This window comes from Erithacus rubecula, assembly GCF_903797595.1.
Source record: "Erithacus rubecula genome assembly, chromosome: 10".
In the NCBI taxonomy this organism is placed as follows: domain Eukaryota; kingdom Metazoa; phylum Chordata; class Aves; order Passeriformes; family Muscicapidae; genus Erithacus; species Erithacus rubecula.
The window spans coordinates 16,266,314-16,286,587 of record NC_136662.1 but is presented as its reverse complement, the minus strand read 5'-3'; the positions used below and the strand labels follow the sequence as shown (position 1 = coordinate 16,286,587).

General features: G+C 37.7%; 1 protein-coding gene across 1 annotated transcript in view; it reads right to left on the bottom strand.

Annotated features, from left to right (window-relative positions):
• Nucleotides 1-20,274, bottom strand: part of PIGK (phosphatidylinositol glycan anchor biosynthesis class K) — a 59,340-nt gene that overhangs the window by 7,722 nt on the left and 31,344 nt on the right. Inside the window, exon 10 of the mRNA XM_079313358.1 lies at nucleotides 13,664-13,739. Within this exon, the coding sequence (XP_079169484.1) occupies nucleotides 13,664-13,739 (76 nt within the window). The remainder of the gene's footprint in view (nucleotides 1-13,663; nucleotides 13,740-20,274) is intronic.

The window sequence follows — 20,274 nt, the reverse complement described above, 5'->3', positions numbered from 1 at the left end:
CTCTGGGCTGCATTATATGCATGTGCAATAAAGCTCCACATTTTCTAGCTCCAGCTTGCACAACTTAAAACAGCATTACACTGAAGAGGCAGGCATGACAAAATGAAAGGAGGGGGAAGCAGGGCTGAGGCAAAAGATGCCTTCACACTTGTAAGAGCAAGATCAAGTATGGCTGTACTTTTACTGCAACATATTTTCATTTTCAGTGAGAAAACAGTGAATAACAGCTAGTGACAGGTTGGTTTGTTCCTCACCACCACCCAGCTTTTAAAGTGATTCTGTATTCAGTAGTTCTGTATTCATAAGCCAAACAAACATTCTTACCCAAGTTTATGTTGTATGCACTCACTTATGGGATCAGGAAAAGAGGAAAAGGAGAAAGACCTGTTCTAAAATATCAACTCAATACTTCTGGGTACCCTAGCAGCTATAGAAAAACATGGACACATAAAACATAAAACATGGACACAGCAATCATACAGGCACTTATTTAGTGACTGCACATAATTACACCTACACAAAAAAGCCATTTCTGTGATACTTGGTATGTCAAAGAACAAGGAGTGCCAGAGAGCGGATCCATTCCTGCACAGAGTTTCTGTAGGCATTAAAAAAGAATAGCAGATTTATGGCACTATAAATAATCACTGTTTCCATGTAACATTTGCATGACACAGGTCATCAATCAAATATTATGTGGGGCTCACAAAGAGCATCTTCCTGGAAGAATGAGTGAGTGTAGCTGAGGACAAACCCTCTGAACAGCCTCACACCTTACACCACATGTAACATGAACAGAATCAACAGCTTCCAAAAGGGTCTTTAAAAAGGATTAAACCACACATGGTTTTATGTAGGGGCAAACCAGTTGCACCTTTCCTGCCTCCATCTACACTAACCACAGGTTACTGCTTTATTGTCCTGCTATCACTCAGTCCCCTCTAAGCACCCCTCATCACCCATTTGTCAGGCTTGTATTTGTAGATGGGCTTGGATGTTGAGCACTCCAGAAAAGAAAGAAATCATGGCCCATCATTACAGCACAAGGCTGAATCACAACCCCATGCAAAGAATTTGCACAGGAACAATGATGCAGATGCTTGACTGTCCAACAGCATGAACACAACTGCTCCATTACCAGAGTCTTCATTCATTTACCCCTTCCACTCATTCTTCAAATGGAAATGATTTCATCAAATTTCAACCCTCTGAATTATTTAGGAAAACAATTCTAGACAGAGCACTAGAGAGCAGCCTGCCAATATCTCTGTCTGTGGCCATTCATCAGTCCTGTCAAGAGCTCCTGAGTTACATTTCTGTGCTCCTCACAGCATGCTACTGAAGAGTAAACAAAACATAATTAACTTAACACAAAAAAATCACCAATAACACCTAGGATTACATGGTTAAGTGGGATAAATGTGCAAATATATTTGGAGCTAACAATGCCTTCCCTTGAGGAAAAGTGCTCAGAAAGGTATTTGCTGTCACAGCACTACAAAATACATCAAGATTGATAACATTTATGCTTTTTCCTATCAATGTGAGCTTATGGGTAGCTGCTACTTTTTATGCTGCATAAGCTCAGAAGAAATACAGTGGATAGAAGAAAAAAAATCCAACAAAACTCCTACTGCTAATTTTGCTACTCACTGGAATACCATTTAAATAAACACTGTCTATCAGGGAGGCTTTCATATGTAAACAATAAAAAAGTCATGATTAATAAGCACTGTACAAGGTTATGTGAGAAATGAAAATGTTACACAACACTGAACAGACACCAGAAAATGGAATTAAATCTTGCATCTTGGACGATGTACTATAAAATACTTCAGTAATCTGCTTTATACAGGAAGGTTCCAATCCTGCATGTATTTAGTGACAGGTAACACATTGGGTCAAAAATTCAGTCTTGCACTCAAATTACACATCTGCTTATACACACATCAATACTGTGCAACATTAAGCAATAAAATAAGAATAAAGACTATGAAATACATTTCACTTTGCCTAAAGATCTTACAGCAAGCTCTCCTTTCCTCCACCCAACACACACAGGGTGACCCATGCACACACTTGGCTGTCTGATTCCTGCCATTATTATCCCAGGGACACAAATACAACCCATCAGAAACCAGAGATCTCATTTAAGAGCCACAGTGGCTGCTGACCCCCTTCTCCAGGCCTCATCTCACCAAAACTGCATGACCAACACTTCACTTTTATTCAGGTAATTCCCAAACAGAGCTTTGGGGAGAGAAGGGCTGTGGAACAATCAGAGCCTCTAAGGTTCCTGTGAAGGGACACTGGAAGTGGGTTTTGACAGAAGCCACCCAGCAGCACCAGAAAGGTGCTGAAGCAGAATGTGCCTCACTCCTGCCATACAGCAAATCTCTGTCCTTTCACCAGTTTCTACTGCAGACAAAGCCAGAAAAAGTCTCAACAAGTTGGGCATTAATCAAGAGTAATTTGGGGATGCCAAAGGCAGTATTTTCATATCCCAACCAGGCTTCTGCAGAAAAATCAGCTGCAAGCCAGTAAAGGGGCCCTTTCTCTCTTTTCTCTCTTTCTCAGTGTCTTACTAATCAATGACCACTAAGGAGCATTGCTTATTTTTCATTTCCCAGTAAATCCCATTCTAAATACAAAGCATGGTCCACCAAAGACTCCTATGGAACAGCAAAACTGATCACCAAAATGAAAGTAACTCTGGAATGGTATTCCTGCTGTTAATACTGTATTCAACAAAAGATAAAGAGATTTAATTTACTATGAAAAGGATTTGATAAATCAGTCTTTTGCTGTCTAGGGAAGTCCTAAAATTTATTCTAGGTCAACCATAAATTATGATTACTACACCATAGCACTTTATCAGTTGTTCTGACATAGACATGGTTTATATTTTTTTAATTTAAGAACGATTAAAAAAAAAAGTAGAAGTAGCTCTTCATTCCATGATATCTTCAGCTTTTACTATACATTAAAAGACAATGAATAAAGTAATTTATTTTAAATGTAGACTTAAAATGCTACTGTTCACAATAATAATAATAATAATAGTAATAAACATGATAGTCTCTACAACCCCATAGTTTTACTGCTAGGAATTATGCTTTCTCACTAAGGTTTTTGTGGCTTAATTGTCTTCATGTAATATTGATATCTGGTACTTGGATGTAATTAAGAATAGGGGAACCATTCTTAGAGTACTATTCCAATCCATTAGGTAAATTTTTTCACTATGATATGAAAATTTTCATCTACTTAATTAGCACACCTACTCCTTCCACGCCTAAGTGCACCTAAGCTGTGTTTTATGATGGCCCAAGGAAAGGAAAAAGAAACCACAACACATCAATTATTCCTCCACTCAGTTGTACAACTATTTTAAAATGTGTGAACAGTTAAGACAAAATTGAAAAATTACCATAATAGGCTTTTGACACTTCCCCGCTTAAGCAAAAATTAATTCTAACTCCCTGTTTTTATGCAAAGCCTTTATAATTTCTCTAATCTCAAGTTCCCACGAGAGAGAACACAATTCTTTCAAGTACAAGTATGTGAGGCTTGCCATCTTCTCTTTTTAGCTATGCAGTTTATTTGATGGAAGTCTAAACTGCTAAGCCTCCCTTTGTGCTTAATATAAGCCATCCTCAGTGGAAATACAAGTTAATTTAAGTAAAATGAAGTTTTAGGAAGGATGCATTCTCTTGCACAGAAAGCCTCAATAAATCAAAGCTTTTTTAAGTGCAGCATCTGTTTCCTGAATTGGTCTAGAACCTGTAATAAAAATAAACTAAAAAGAAGAAAAATTCTTAAAACGTACTTTTACATATAAAACATCATAAACATAAAAACAGACAAATGGAGCAGCTTACTTCTCATTTTACTGAGTTTTGCAGCCTCACCTTGTATTGTGCACAAAGACACTCTTGCAACATAATAAATTAGCACATTTTAAGCATCATCTGTTTTATTAATGGTGACTATTATTAAAACCTACTGTTTGTGCATCAGATGGTATTGCTGGGGTACACTGCCAGACACACTCAGCTGTGAGCACCACATCCTAAATTCACTGTTTTCCCACAGCACTGCTTAGCCCTAAAACACACCTGAAGTATTTACATATCACATGCTTTGCTTCAGCAGCACAGGGTCTATTCTGATGCCTACAATCCTATTAAGGTCACAGACAGCTTGTGCAGATATTTAGTCTATTCCCATGAGAGGTAGAGGTATATTATTTGCATACCATTATGTACTGAAAAACCTATTCAGTTATCCCCACTGGAGATAGCTCACCTCACTGCCCTAAATAGCATTCACTTTTCCAATATTTGAAGGAACAGCAAGTAAATGGGACCCAGTGCAGACAAATCCAAAAATACTCAGAATATCTAAGAATTTCAACTTATAATTAACAAATGTGGACAAATGCAAATCAATATATCACATAAAAATATAATGGAAGCAAGGAATGATGGGAAAAGTGAATTATAGGCTTAAGAGAGAATAAAAGTATTGAGAGTGAAAATGGCTGAAGAGATAATTTTTAAGAAAAAAGCTGACATTAGCCAAGCTTATTATGACCACAAAGGAGAGCAAAGAGTCTCAAAGCACAGAACTCACTTAAAAATAGCTTCCTTACATTTGCAGTGACAGCAGCAGTTCTAATATCATCAGAGTGAGAGACCTATTGATATTTTACCTATAACAGGGTGCAACAGTTCACATAATGCCAGTAACTGAGACCCATGGGACCTGTACATGGTAATTCTTCAGTACCAGCTGCAATACTGTGAATATTTGCCATAATTACAAATATGTTCTAACATGCCCTAATTGTCCTCCTCAGTTTTATTCCCTCCATACTTACGATGTTTTGAATAAACATCTCCCAGCCTCTGCTCAAAACCTTTTTCTACTTATTCTTCCTGATGTCAATACAACCACAAAAAAGAAAGAATATAAATAAAATATCTGTGTGCTTTGTGCAGAAAGTCAGAAGAGATTAACATAATGGTCCTTTACAGCCTTAGTCTGCAAATCAGAATCTCTTGCTGCTAACCTTGGTTTGCTTTTTGCCAACCTGCTATGTGAAGTTTACTTCAAGCTGTAGGCATTTTTGAATCTGTCTGTTTCTGTAAAGCTCTGAGCACAGATAAAGCACAACAGAAACAGTAACCATTGCCTTGAAATCAAAGTTGTGAGCAGGTCATGAAGAACAATGAAAGAGGAACATGGCACAATCAGTCCCATGCCTAAACAAAGACACAGAAACATCAATAGTGCATATTGAAAGGTTTGTGCACACAGGATCTTCAAACACACGGCTGCTTCAGCTGAAAAGAACCCAATCAATTTTTAGAGTATAAGGAATATAATAATTTTTTGAGTCCACGGCCATACTGTTACTACCAACCCTTGAAATGCAGTTATTTGAAGTTCACATGGGTAAACCACAGAGATCTACAGCAATCTATAAAGCCTGTCATGTTACAGTCATTTCCTGAACATCTTCCTTCATTTTACATCTTAAAAAGTGCTTATTAAAGAGAAACGGTTACAGGAATTACCTCTTAAAGAAGCTGCAAATCCAGAGAAGCACCTCTAACAATTATAGCTACTATAGAGCCAGGGTATCTTTTCATATATATTTTAATAGTACATCTGACAATTCTATATGCTGGTGGGTATGAAACCGATGTCTCATAATCCACAAAATGGATGAGTCTACAGTCACATATAAAGCCTCATATTAGCAGTATTCTCAAGGGCAAACGGAGCACTCCCATGATATGCACAAAAGCCTTGAATTCATTTTCATTTTAACTTTCCACAGCTATTTTTACTCTCATCTGCTAGTGAGAAATATAAACAAAAACTTTCAGGAATACAAGTGCACTTTATCAGTTTTAGCTGGCACTACCTATCCTAGTTGGCTTTAGAAATTCTGTAGTCACACACTCAGCCAGGATGAAAAATGCCCTTCTTTTTTCAAGCAGTATTTTGCACCATTGCTGTGCTTAATGAGCACAGGACTCTACCAGGACTGGTGAGAGTGGAGTGTGGCCACTTGAGGGGCAGCCTCTTAAATTGCTCCAAGCTGTCTGTCAAACTCACCTCCCATCCTGTGCCAAAGAAAAATAAAGATAAAATGTCAATCTGTACATGTCAGGGTTTCACAGGCTGGGAAAGAGAAAAGAGACATGACCTCCAAAGACTGACAGATCAGAGTTAAAACTTCTTTGTCCAAACTGCAGGATCTGGACAGCCTGAAACAGTCATTTTGAAAACACCTCATCAGTTACATCCATGCCTGCTGCTGCAAATCCCTGAAGAGGAGACTGGTTTGGAGGGAGAGCACGGACTGGGGGTTACTGTCACCTTGCTGGGAGCCATTTCTGTGAAGAAGGGATAAAGTCACACTCCAAGATGTGACAGCAGAGACTGGATTCTACTCATGCCCACAGCTCATAATGTACATGCACATCAAATAGAACACTTTGATAGGTGCTCAATAAACTGTTCTTAATAGTGTGTAAGAGGAAAAACAGGTCAGTCTTTTATTGGTTTTAAAATATACTTTGGTTTTGCTTTTTGAAAATGCACGGAAGAAAGTAAAGTTGCATGCTTTAATGCATAAATAGGGAAGAAAAGGTGGAGCATGCATGCAACAGTTCTGGCAAGAAGAAGCTACCAAACACCATCTCAAATGTCTCTGAGATGCTGGAACAGGTAAAATTTCCCCTTCTTGACTTACAGAAAATGTTTAATGTGGTATTTCTAGTATGAAACAGTTAAAAACAGGAACTGCACTGAAGACTGCTCAGGTTCCTCATGCAAGATACCTTTCAATGCATTTAGTTATTCAATCCATTGTATTCAGCTATAATTGGAAAAATCTAATACTACATTCAGTTTCCCTGTAAAGCTTGGTCAGCAACAAAAAGCACTCATGGTTCTTTTCTGGCTCTGCTGAGCAGTGTTGTGTGCAGACAAAGGAAGTGCTCCCCGTGCATTAATACTTTGGCACTCCAGCCCTGCAGAAATGAAGTTCCCCATAATTGCTGCTAAATTTTTAAGATTTGGGGGGCAGCATTTGAAAGAAAAATAATTCTAAGATACTTATCTTTACTCTGTCTTGAAGACTAAGAAGAGATTCCATATAATATTTCAATAACAAAGAGAGAAACCAGCAGAACTTTCCCTGTGGTTGAGAAACAATAAAATAATGGTCCTGGATAGGCAGGGAGTGATCACCCACAAGAGTCCTTTAATGGGAAGATGGAAGAGACTGCTTTACTATATCTCTGCTTCCAAGAGGGAAGATCATGATCAGATGAAAAACATAACAAAACAGAAGCAGCCATGTCTTGTCAGTAAAAACAAATGATCAGTAATTTATGCTAACTCCACATCATGGTATTCTGTGGCTGGAAAAAACTGATGAGAAAAACAGCAGCAAATTTTTAAAAATTTATTTTTTCTATTTTACAAAAATACTTTATGCTGCACTCAGATATGCTGTATTTCAGGAATATTATGAAATTTCACGTGGCTAATGAGCTATGTAATTTCTGAAGAAGAAAGGAAGAGAGACAACCTTACTGTTTGTGTCAACTACTGTATTACATTTGAAGGTACTGAGTACCTGCTGACTCTGCAGTAGTTCACTAGATGAAAAAAAAGCCTGAAAAATCTCTGGTTTAATGGTTTGCCAGTAAAAGATCTGTACCATCTATAACCAAGTCAAGATTATGCTTGGTGATTTCTTGCAGTGAGAAACCTGGGACTGTGCCATTCTTAATACATTACATGACTCATACACACAGCAAGATTCTGCTACTCAACTTTTTAAATCAAACTTAGTATTAAAGGAAATCTTGGAGAGTGAACTTCAAAGCACCTATATGCACCAAGTAGCACAAGATGCTGGCAGGAATACCTCTGCTTCTCTATGGCATATTTGGTTTGGTTGGCAAAATAATACAATAGCTCTCTCTGCAATAATAGCTCTTTTCCTTTTGGTCCTTTTGAGCACCGAATTTTCTACTAGGTAGCATTCAATTTAAAGAAAGCCCAGAAGATTTAAATAATCTCTAATTTATGCAGAAGTAAGACAAATTAAGTCTATATACTGTTTACAACTTAGGGAAAAAGCATAGGAAAAACCAAGATGACATTCAGTCATGATTCCACTTGAGACCACTTCCATTATAGTTATAAAATGTAGCCAAATCACCTCTAGGTTAAACAATTCACAAACATATGTTTAATACAGAAAAGAAATTGAATAAACCCAAACATAGTAGACATGTTAATTTCTAACTCCAGTATACCCCAAGTGCTCTGGGTGAAGAAAGGCTGGCTCAGCAGAAGGGGTACAACACACCTGGGTTTAGCTCTGCACATTTAGCTCAGAATGCCTGAGCTCCAACATCCACTTCAGGTGAGGAAAAAGATGTCAACATATTTCCATGGCATGCATCAGAAACAGCTTTTCTCACTTGTAGTCTGGACCAGACATATGTGAGCACTGGAAGGACAGGCTGCTGTTCTCCAGACACTCTAAAGGCCACAAGAAGTGGCCATGGTAAGGGGACAACACTTACCTTCAGCACATGGCTCAGGACTGCAGTGCTAAAGCCTGACCAGGCAGGTGTCCTAGGGCAGGCTGACATGTCACGAGGCTTTTTTGTGGGAAGCCAAGCAATGTACTTTGTTAAAATAAAACTGGACTCTGAAGTCAGTGCACTTTTTAATGTTTGGTATGAAAAATTCAATTTTCAATCATCCTGAAAAAATCCATTTTTGATTAAGAAAAGCATCCCTGCCTGAGCAGGCCTGTGTCTGTGTTAGCAGGTGCAGCAGAACCTGGACCTTTTGGTGAAAGGTTGTGTTTTATCTCTGACATCATCCAGATGAATATCATGACCAGAGTTCTAAAAAGCAAGATATGCTTCAAAGTTATTTTCAAACACAGCTACATGAATGGATTTTCAAAAAGTGTATAAATAGCTGTGTCTAAAACTTTACACAGCTTTACAAGAACCTGAGACATCTAAGTATTACAAGTTGCTTTTGAACCTCTTAGCCTATAAAGACACAGTAAAATGCAAGTATCACTTATCAAAGTACTTTTATATTTTTAATAAATTAATATTCATGAACAAAACCTACTGTCTGCATCAAAAATACAAATAAAAATCTGGGTTACTGTTGTGCTATTAAACACCCTGCATACTTAACCAAAGTTCTCAATGCCAATGGCTTTGTAGAACATTTATAGGAACCAAGACTCCACCATCAGGACAGAAACAGAATGGGAGTGAGAGGAACTCCTGAACTGCATAAACTGCCAAAGGGCAGCTACAAGGCAATGGGCAAGGCACCAGTGTGATCCCTGAATTTTAAAGTTATGTTTTCAAGGTTGTATCAGCATGTGATGGGTTACTTTTCATATTGAACGTTTCACAAAGACTGTAAACCACATAAAACCACTTTAATTTAATGTTTGTGAAAACATTTTAAGTCTGAGAGCTAAAATTGTTGTGTTATAGATAATAAAAAGATACTTCAGAAAAAAAATCTATACAACATAGTATGTTCTATTTTCTTAATACTGTTTCAACAATTTCTGGCAAATGCTACTAAAGAAAACCTCTGTCAATTAAATCAGCATGAAGCCAGAATAACATCAACAAATGCAATAAACTAACAGCCCTCTACAATATGAGAATGAAGCCCTGAGAATGAACAAAAAATTGATCTTCAAAACAAAAGGATTTTATTTGGGGGAAGGGTGGGATGAGTCATGGCTGCAAACTTGTTACAGAAGCACAGAAATGATGGAAACAAAGGCTTTTCTGCAAGACTTACTGCAAAACTGCACCCTGCAGTATCATTTGATGGCCATCATCCTGTGCATTCTTAACTCTGGAGATCCCCTCCCATCATCCTTCATAAATTTCCTATTTAATTTCCCTATGGTGCTGCAGCCAACACCCTCAGAGCAGGCTGGATGGAGCAGCTCCCCCAGGCTGAATGAGCCAAGCTCCCTGTGCTCCACCAGACCCTGGAACAGAGGCATTTCCTCAACAGCTCAGCACAGCTTCCCACTGATCTCCTGAATTTACTGAAGGCATTTGCCACTGAGCCTTCTCATGGGCAGGCAACAGAAAAGCAGGGCTTAAAACTTCTACACACCAAACAAATTTATATCTCCAAAAGGAAACTCAATCTAACTTCATTGGATATTATGGGTAGCATTCCCCCGATGAAAAAATACCCATGGAACTCCTTACTTTTAAGTAAATCTGCAGCTGTAAACCATGTCAGATTTGAAGTAAATTGTGCAATTTCCACTACAGGCTGTAAGTCACTTTCCTGAAATACCATCCTGGTTTATCAGCATGTTCATTTATCTACTTAATGACTCAAAATGGACTAAAATAAGTATGCAAGTTGATCGTGGTCTGAATTTGCTGTTTCATTTTGTTTTCAATTATAACACCATCAGGAGATCTGGTGTTTATCTGCTGAAATGTGCTTTTCATCAATAAAACATTCTTCCATCAGTAAGACACCTGTAACAATTTAAGACTCTTCAATATCCTAAATCCTGGTTAGGCCAAATATGCTAACACACAGTGACATTCCAAGCACAAGCACTGGCAGTGAAGTTAGGTACTTCTATTGAAATGACTTGCTGAACTGCAAGGACAGCAATGAATTTCATTTATGATAAATGGAAACAATCTTCTCAAATGCAGTTTGCCCTGTTCTTCCACCAGACCTGTTTTGACTGAAGACAAGTGCAGAATTAAAGTAATCTCTCCTTCTTTTCCTCTTTCTGCTTTGGGTTTTGGTTTGGAGGGGGTTTTTTTGCCTTATTCTAAGTAGCATAAACTTATTCTAAGTAGCAGCATTATATGCATGGCTGTACAGAGAGACTATTATTGAAAAGGTTGTCTCATGTGGGCATTACTCTGAAAGCTCAACTTTTACAAGTTTATATTAATGACTGCATTCCTTTACCAAGCACTAGAGGCTTTTTATTTCAGTTAAAAGCACAAGGAGCATTTTAGTAGTGTTCAGGAGAATATATTTACAGTGGAAGTTGGATAATACTAGTGGCTATACTAACTAACAAGTATAATTAAAATGTACTTTATACATTATACTGATTTAGGATACCTGTCCACCACTGTGAAATTTTAATGTATATTTATGCTATAAATACACTGCACTGATGCTATTATGTATGTCTAGAGTATGTATGTATCCATTTGGATAAAGTATCATAACACCACAAATTCTATTCACTGTTTCTACTCCTGTCACTTTTTTAGTTTTTTAAAATTTCCTTCTTTTTTCTTAGAGCAAAAAAACCCCCAACCTTGTTCATATAAAGAAGACCAGTGCACAACCTGTCCCAGCTGTGGCAGGTTCCTCAGAGAGAGGGTACAAGGGGGTCTCTGCAGAGCTAATTCAGCGTGATGCTGGTGCAGTGATGCTCAGCTGGTGACAGGCTCAGACAGGGCAGGAGCCTCACACAAAGCCAGGGCATGGTGCCAAACTCCCTGGCACCACAGCCAAACAATGGTCCTTTCATTTGGCTTCTCTGCATCCAAGGCATTTGCAGGGTCTGTTCTGCTGCCTTGTGCAGACCCCAGCTCTGTACTACTGGCAAGTTTAGCAAACAGAGAAGAGCACATAAACCCAGCTTTTTGCCTTCCCACAGCCCAACATTCTATTGCAGTGTAACACACAGCAGCCAAATGAACACTCTGTGGTTATTACCCATCTAATGCTGTAAAAATATTGCTATGACATTTTGTCTGCTCGACCATTTTAAAGGTTAATTCTGTTTCCTATTTGAAATTTTCCTCTAGGTGAGCCATTCCATGCACTTTCTATTTACTGATTCCAAACAACCCCCAAACTGTTTCATTGCTCACTCTCACTGTTAAGAACATATTGACTGGCTGCCTGCTCTGCTGTTTAATTCATTTATGCTGAGAGTCAGGCATGAAGACAGAATTTTAAATGTGACATTTGCAGGCTGTTGGGTCATTTGAAGCTCTGACAACACCAGGGAGTTCCTGACATACAAACTGGTCCTGATTTCCAATCTTCCATGTTCTGAACACATCAGAAATTCTTCCCGAAGGTGCAGATTTCAGCCTAAAGTTTTAAAATCCCTTGTGTTTACAACTTGCAGGAAAGGCTTGTAGACTTAAAAGTTTTAAAATAAAGCTTATGTTTCTCTCAAGATAAAACCACACTGCCTGCAGCATGAGAATCAATGCTTTAAAACAGTTATTGACAAATGTATTTGGGAAGATCTACGATAATAATTATAACACAAAGTTTTTTACAAAATTCTATTAAGGGACTTAGTCAACTTTTATTTGTTCCTGTTGATCTTCAAGCATTTAAAAACAGCTGAGTCTGAGACCACAGTTTTATCTAACACTGCCTATCTAGCTTAGTGCTACTCTGACCACTGGCATGTCCCAGTTTTCAGTCTGAAAGTTTTCCTTATCTCAAGGCAGTGAATGCACTGCACCATTTTGTCTCCTCATTATCTTCCCCAAATTTCAGGTCCATTTTTCACAGCATACTTGATTACCTAAAAGATTCCATATGGCCAAGATACCATCAAGAAAGAAGTAACATGACCTGTTTGGTCCTGACTTAAGAAAACTATAGGCACTTGCCCCTGAAGCAGGACTCACATCTACAAATTTTAACAATTATTTATTTTATTTTGAGAAATTCAAAATTACTGCAACAGAATAAGTCATTTTGCTTCCTTTAAGACATCCCCAAGAAGGGGGATGTTAAGTCTCCCCAGCCATGTTTGACACAAGTTTTATGTATGGGTACCTGATCTACCAGCAGCATGGATTGAAAACCAGGCCTTGAACTATAAGAAAAGAGCAAGAAGGATCCACTTCTGCACAGAAAAGATCTCTTCCTCCTCCTTGCCATGAACTGGGGGAGACATGTTACAATAAAAACTTCAATTCTACATTATATGTCCATATTACCCCTCATCTGTTTATTTAAATCAATAGCATGGGATTGCATTTAAATAAAGACAAAGATCAAAGGCACAGTCTAGGAAAAAAGATAAACCATTTTTTAAATTGTGCAAAACAAAAAAGAAACAAAAAAAACCCTGTTCAATGCAGAAAGCATGATAACCCTGCTATAGTTAGAAATGAAAATGGTGCTAATTCAGAATTGTATTAGGAGAAGAGATTGCTTTCCCTGCTCAACTCATCATGAAAATTATTCCACAATGATGACTCCATACTTTGGCTGTTTTTTCAGGAAGGGGAATATGATTTAGGTCAAGATGCAAATATGGAGAATTAATGGAATTTTTTTTCTTTTCTATCAGCAGACACACAACAATTTTAACAAGTAGTTCTGAAGTGTTAACCATGTCATACAGCAAACATCTTTTCATTGCCATGTTCAAAATGAGACTTTTATAATTTAATAGTTGTCATCTGAACAAGAGTATCTTGTTTATACATACTTCCAGCATGAGGACATTAATTCTGTGTGACCTAGAAAAGCAGTTTTAAGTATTACAGATGTTCTTTATTTTCAAAGGAATTTTTAAAACAGAAAGACTTACCTGGTGTATTATCTGAGCTACAGGAAGTTGTTCAGCATATTTTAGTGGCTCTGTTGCCAATTCCTCATCTGGAAACCTGGGAAGAAAGTATGTTTGTCAAAGTCAATACAACGTTTACCAAATTAAATTAATGAAGTTAAGTGTTTTGGGATACTGTTTTGCTTGAGATGAAGAAAAATTGTATTTTATTACAGTTATGGAAAGCATTTATCTCTTATAAAGTTGAGTGAAAGAACAAATTTATAGTAAACAGAAATGTGCATGACATTGTGCATCTTTTCCCCTGACATAAAGCACAAATTTAGAAGCAAAAACCTAAGAAAATCTTTAAATTTCGTTTTAGGTGAACAAGGACTGGTGAAAGCTGGACTGAAATTCCCATGGAAGAAAAGTCTTATGCATTTACAGAGCAGATTCAGCACTGTTAACAATACAAGCTTCTTCACTTAATCATGCCAATATAATTCAAATATGATCATCTCAAAAGGCAGGAGGGATTATTCACCATTTCCCAGTTTTGCTGCAAGTGCACAGCAGTGTTTAGGTGTGGTAGAAGTTCACCACCACAAACACTCATGCACTTGCTAGCACATCAGTGTGTACTCCTGGTTGCCAAAAAGCCAAAACGCCAGTGTGAAAAAAAAAAATAAAAAAACAAGAACAAAACGAGACTTCACAAACAATATACATCACAACCCTTCAAATTTTGAATAAATTGTGGTTGCAGCTGAAAAATCAGAATCCATAAGCAGTTTCTTAAAAATATTTAAATGATAGTAAATTAATATGAAAGCATGTTTTTAACCCATCAACCATGCTGCTTTCATCTACTGGAACTGCACTGTAGCATGTGCTACATTTTCAAAGTATCACTCACGTTTTTCATCAGCCATTCCTCTATTTTTCTGAAGAGTTCTGAATATAGGAATTTGAGTACTATGACAAGAAATAAAGGGGGGGGAAGATCCTGACAAAAACAAGGCCCTTCTCTAAAGCTGATGCAGAATTATTTTCTGACAAAAACAGTGGCTAAAACATTATTCTCAGGCTCAAACCTTATACCTATTCTAGCCAAAAAGGATCCACACCTGGGTTAATTGACCTGCAGACCAGCTGCCAGATAAGAGTTAGAAACTACAGGCTTAGTGTCTGCACTTGGAGTCAACAGGCTTTGGAAAATGAGAGGACAAAGTGCACATCTCTCCCTTTTCCACTCCTAAATTTCTGCTGTGGTTTGAAAGGCTTTAAGCTCAAATAGAGTCTGAATATCCAGAAATGTGTAATGAACAGAGTATGAAAGTATGAAAGTCTTACTTTATAAGAAATTTAAAAGCAGAGAACAAAAGAAACACAGCAATATTTCAAAGATCATAGTGACAGCCTGCCTAGAACCGTTAAATACGCTTAAGAAAAATTAAATAAACAGGCACTGAACTACTGAAGCTGGTCTGCAGATAGAGCTCATTTACTGATATGGCTTTTAGAGCTTTTGCATTATTATGACAATGATGAATTCATACTTTTAACATGAAATATACTCCTGCTGTAGTCCAGCATAACCATCAGAGCTTAGAGGGGGCTCAGCAGCTCCACCAAAAAAAAGGAATCTTTCCACTCAATTCCTCCCTACTCTCTATCATTGGTCCAGACTGGCAAACACACCACAGTCAGTGTGAATTGGAGATTACTGCTGTTCTGCTGGGAGCCTGTTAGCTGATACAACACCTTGATTTATGGATACCAGTTACCTAAACCCATTTTTTAGCCATAGTTCTAGATATGAAACAACAGTACACACAACACAATATTCATCAATATCTTGAATGCTTATCTCTACAGTTTTTATAGGGACACTGCAAATCTGAAGGAATATAAAAAATATCTGAAGTCCCAAAATTAAACACTTGAAGCTGAAAGTAACAGCTAAAATTATTATTAACTGAATATTAGCAGAAATTAAAAAAAAAAAAAAAAAAGAGCTTGTCATGGACCTTGTACATCTAGCAATTTTTCTGTCTAGACGGAATCAGCATTCCCTTGCACTGTCAAACATACTCCTTGTCAACTGCAGGAAAAAAAGACTTTCCTTCAAATAACAAAAGATTTAAAAAATTATCAAGATAATTTTAAGCCTTAGGAAGCCTGACTAAAAAAAAAAAAAAAGAGGAAGGGGAGGTAGTATAAACATGCATTTTAAAGTAATTAGATTTAAATTGAAATTATGCTGATAGGAGTCTTTCAACATCAAGAAAGACAATTTATTTTTTTCTAATTTACTTTCTGGAAAAAGACCCAAGTCATTTGAACTACATTTTATATATATATTTTGTATATGTGTACATACATATATATATGCATTTTATATATACAGAAATTATAAGATATTGATTAGATAGGTGGACATTCTGGTGTATTTAAATTAACATCTACATTTATATACACACACTATAAAATGTTTATACACATACACACAGGTGTTTTGGAAGAGGAGGTCAGAATTGTTTTCTCAAAATTTTTGCTCTAATACCATAAACTTTTTGTATATGTACTTAATGATGTACTAACTGTCAAATCTACAAAAGAGTTTTGATTCCTCTCTCCTGCACATAAGCCTAAAATCCCTTGCAAGTGGCACAAAGTGTGTATTTTAACCAGTCATTTCTGTGAGAACAGAGACAGCTCGTGGCCAGTCAGATCAAACCCCACGATACAGCTCACAAATGGCTGAATTCTCTCCCTCAAAGCAGGGGCTGCATCCCAAACTGGCTGCTCAGGCAGGTGCTGACCTTGAACCACTCTCAGACATTCTCCAGCTGGGATGAGCCACTGCAAACAGGGGCCACACTGACAGTGACACATGGTGTGACTGCAGGACAGGACATCAGCCTGACTCACCAGCACAGCTGCAGCCTCATCCTGCCTTTGAGGAAGTTATCTTGGTTACCTTGGGCAGTTTTGCCATGGATCAAAGAAAGCCCATCAGGGCAGTTTGTGCCCAGGAGAAAGAAACCTGCTGGAAAACTGCTCCTTCATTTTAGCCCTGCGAATAGCAGCCCACCAGCACTCCCAGAATGACCTGTAAAAGGCAGTCCTCTTCAAAAGAGCACAAGGCATAGAAAGGTCTAGGGAGAAGAAACAAATCAACTGAGAAGAGGATGTTCTACTTCCTCCTCTTTTGCAAGGTGGAGGAAGAGAACACGTCAGGATAAAGATGACCTTCAATACAATTCTTCCGACCTTGTCTCTCCCTTTCACAGAGGGACACAAGCAAATTGGTTACTCCTTCCAGAGATAATTTCCAGATGCCTGGGGAGACATTCCCTTTTGCTCAAAACTAGTTATGTCAGGAAAAAAAAAATCCAAATAAAAAACCATCTCAGCTGATGGAATTTGTGCTCAAATCACATATGGCAATTTGAGGCTGTAATTTCTCTAAATTAGTTGGCCTCATTGTGTTTAGTTCATTCATATTTGACACTTAAACCTTTATAAAATTAAGGGCTAATTTGCTGTAATACAGTTTTCTTTGTATGTTTAATTTCTTTCAAAACAATTCTATTACAGAAACAAAGGTAGTTTTTCATGAATTAATTTTCCAGTAAGGAACAGTCCTTTCTGTCTCAATTGAGCATGACAGCAGAATGCTGCCAACAGTGGCAAAGCAAGCTAACACAGTGGCATATCAGCATATACGGCATCATGCCTGACAGCTGGTAATGCAAAGCATAAGGAGATCTTGATTTTCAGGGAGAAGACTAGAAAGAAATGTAAAATCAGAAGAGAAGTGGGAAGTAGTAAGAGATAGGAGTAGAGAAGGATCTCAAAAAATTCAATTTAAGAGCTATTTTTATACTGCCACTGCGACTGCTCTTAGATGAAGGAAAGTGAGCATGAAACAGAAACTGTGGAAAGTGAATCTAAATCCAGTAAAACGTGTCAAGATATTTGGTGAAATATCTTATTTGTTATTTATATTTGCATGCTTACTCTTAAGGGAGAAAGTCAATGTGTGCTAAAGAAAAATAAATTCCAAGCATGAAGAGGTGGCATATTCTCCCACAAGTGCTAACCCAGCCCATGGTCTTCTACACAGAATAGCTGCAGTGGCTTTAGGGCAGAGATGTATTTTATCTTGTGCAAGTATTACAAAAATACAGGGGGATGAAAGTACAACATGTGATCACAAACTGCTTTGCTCATGGCAGAAATGTTAAGACATTTAAGAGACAGAAAAGTCTAGGAAACACAAAACTGTTAATATAAACATTCACTAATTTTAACAGGCAACAGGACTAAGGCTAGTATTTCTTTTTTCTTATGCATTCTCTAGACTCGATGGCTCATACAGGTCACAGAATTTCACACTTATGACCCACGTACAGATAATACTGCATCTCTTTTGAAACTCTTGTTCCTTGATGGTAAGTAATAAGGAACCAACTCTCTTGGAAGCTACACAAACTGGAAGTCAGAGTATGAACAGGGTACAAAAGACTATCAGAGACAAAAATGCATGAGAAGAAAGGGTTTGGGGATCACCACCTTTCTTTTCTGTAGACACAATCTGTACTGCTCAAGTACTGCCTGACTTGTTTGAGATATGACTTCTGAATAATGTGAATGAAAATGCTGGAATGGGCTGTCCCACTTGTAGAAGTAGCTCTGAGCAGAAACACTGCAACTACTTGGACACAGCCCGAGTCCAAGGGATGCAAATAACACAGCAGTGCCTACACCTGATACCCAAGACTGAAAGGCTGAAATTATTAATCTAAACTTGTGTGTAGCACTGATAGCTTTATTGACTGTAAATACATGAACCCACTTGCATCTGGCAATAAAAAGAAAACAAAATACCAGAGCTTTATGCACCACATCAGAAAAAGTTATTAGCTTTGCTATTAAAGAGAGGCTGAAATGGGCTATGTCGGGTTTGAGTGAATAGTTTTTAAAATTGGCCATTGAGAAATTTATCTACCATATCCATAGTACAGAAGATTAAAAATTAGACCTTGGATTGATGCCAGGTACTTGATCTATCTGTTAAATCCTAACTTCATACATATTTAAGAATTGGGTATGTTTAAACAACAGAAGCACTAAGATACATGGAAGAATTGAAAAGGTGAGATCATGCTTAACTCTGCTCTTCTCTCAAAAGTGTGCTCATCAATGCTTTTCTCATCAAGAGAATGTCAGATTTGTCTACATGAATGTTTACCACATGGATAGTAACAAAGAAGAGAAGCAAATACTGGAGAGCATCATCATTCCAGGGAACCTCCTCACAACCTCTCCTACCTGGCACAGTTTCTTTAGTTAAAGGGTCAAAACTCAGTATGCATTTTGTCGCTGCAACATTTGCTCAGGTGAGTGTGGATGTCTCCCTCTAAAGACCTAAAATGCAAACAGCTTCCTTCACTGCCCTAGTCCTGGGCTTTGGGAGGCTGGGCAGCTGGGGCTGACCTTGGGGCACCTTGCAGGGCTGTCTCACAACACTAACACTCATCTTTGCCCTTCACTGCTGTGCAGGATGAACACCTCTGGATGGGAAATCCACTACTGCACACCCAAAGACAAGGAGAAGAGGGAGTTGTGGTAGAAATGTACAGGCATTGCACAGGTACAGCCAAGATTCTCATCCACAAATGCTGTGACTTACACTCAGTAATGCTTGCAGTACCTACTGCAGGAGAAGACAGACTATCAAAGACAGCTTCAAAGGAAGATTACTCAAAAATGAACAATAGAATATGGAGATAAAGGAAAAAAATTAACTGACAGCAAAAATTATCTTTAATGTGATGAAAAACTAAATTAGTGTTAGACACAATCAGTTTTATAATTTTTGAAGAAGGAAGCTACTGACTTGCATCATGAAGAAAAATTAACTGCTTCAGCTTGCTGGCTCTTACAGAGATATATTCCTGTGGAATAAAGCAGCACAACATCTTACAGTTCAGAAATGCAAAATACTTTCTGTAATCTGCTCATTTCTTTTCAAATAAATGTGAAATATTTTGACCCAAACTAGTCACACAGACTTATTATTCCTGGAGTTTAAAAAATATCTGAAGTCTGTGAATGCACAGCACTTTCTCTTGGACCTGTTCACAAAAAGCTCTGCTGGTGTTCCCAGTCTGCCAGACACACTGAGTTCATAAACTGAATAAAAATTGACTGCAACAAATGTTTCCTCTGTCTTTCTGTGATCCACACAATTTCTTATGTGAAGAATTTCAGGTGATTAACCTTTGTCAAGCCACATATTCTTCACCACCCTAAGATCCTAAAAAGAGGTAATAGAAATCTATAGTGTGTTTTAACACAGGCTGACCAGTATTGTCTCTCTCCTCTTTTCTAGCCAATGACTTCTGTCAAAAAATATTGCTGAAGGGATTCTCTGTTCTGCCTTCTCCTATTTTTATTCTGAGGCAAGACATAGGGAAGGAATTAAAAAGAAAATTAGCTTAAGTAAGCAGGACTGACTTTCCTGCTACTGGAAATCACATGACCTATAGGGCTTCATTTTGTTATCTCAACTATTCCACATTTTAGGTAAATTAGAAAATCTCTTTTGAATTAATTTAAAACTTCCACACGATGATGCT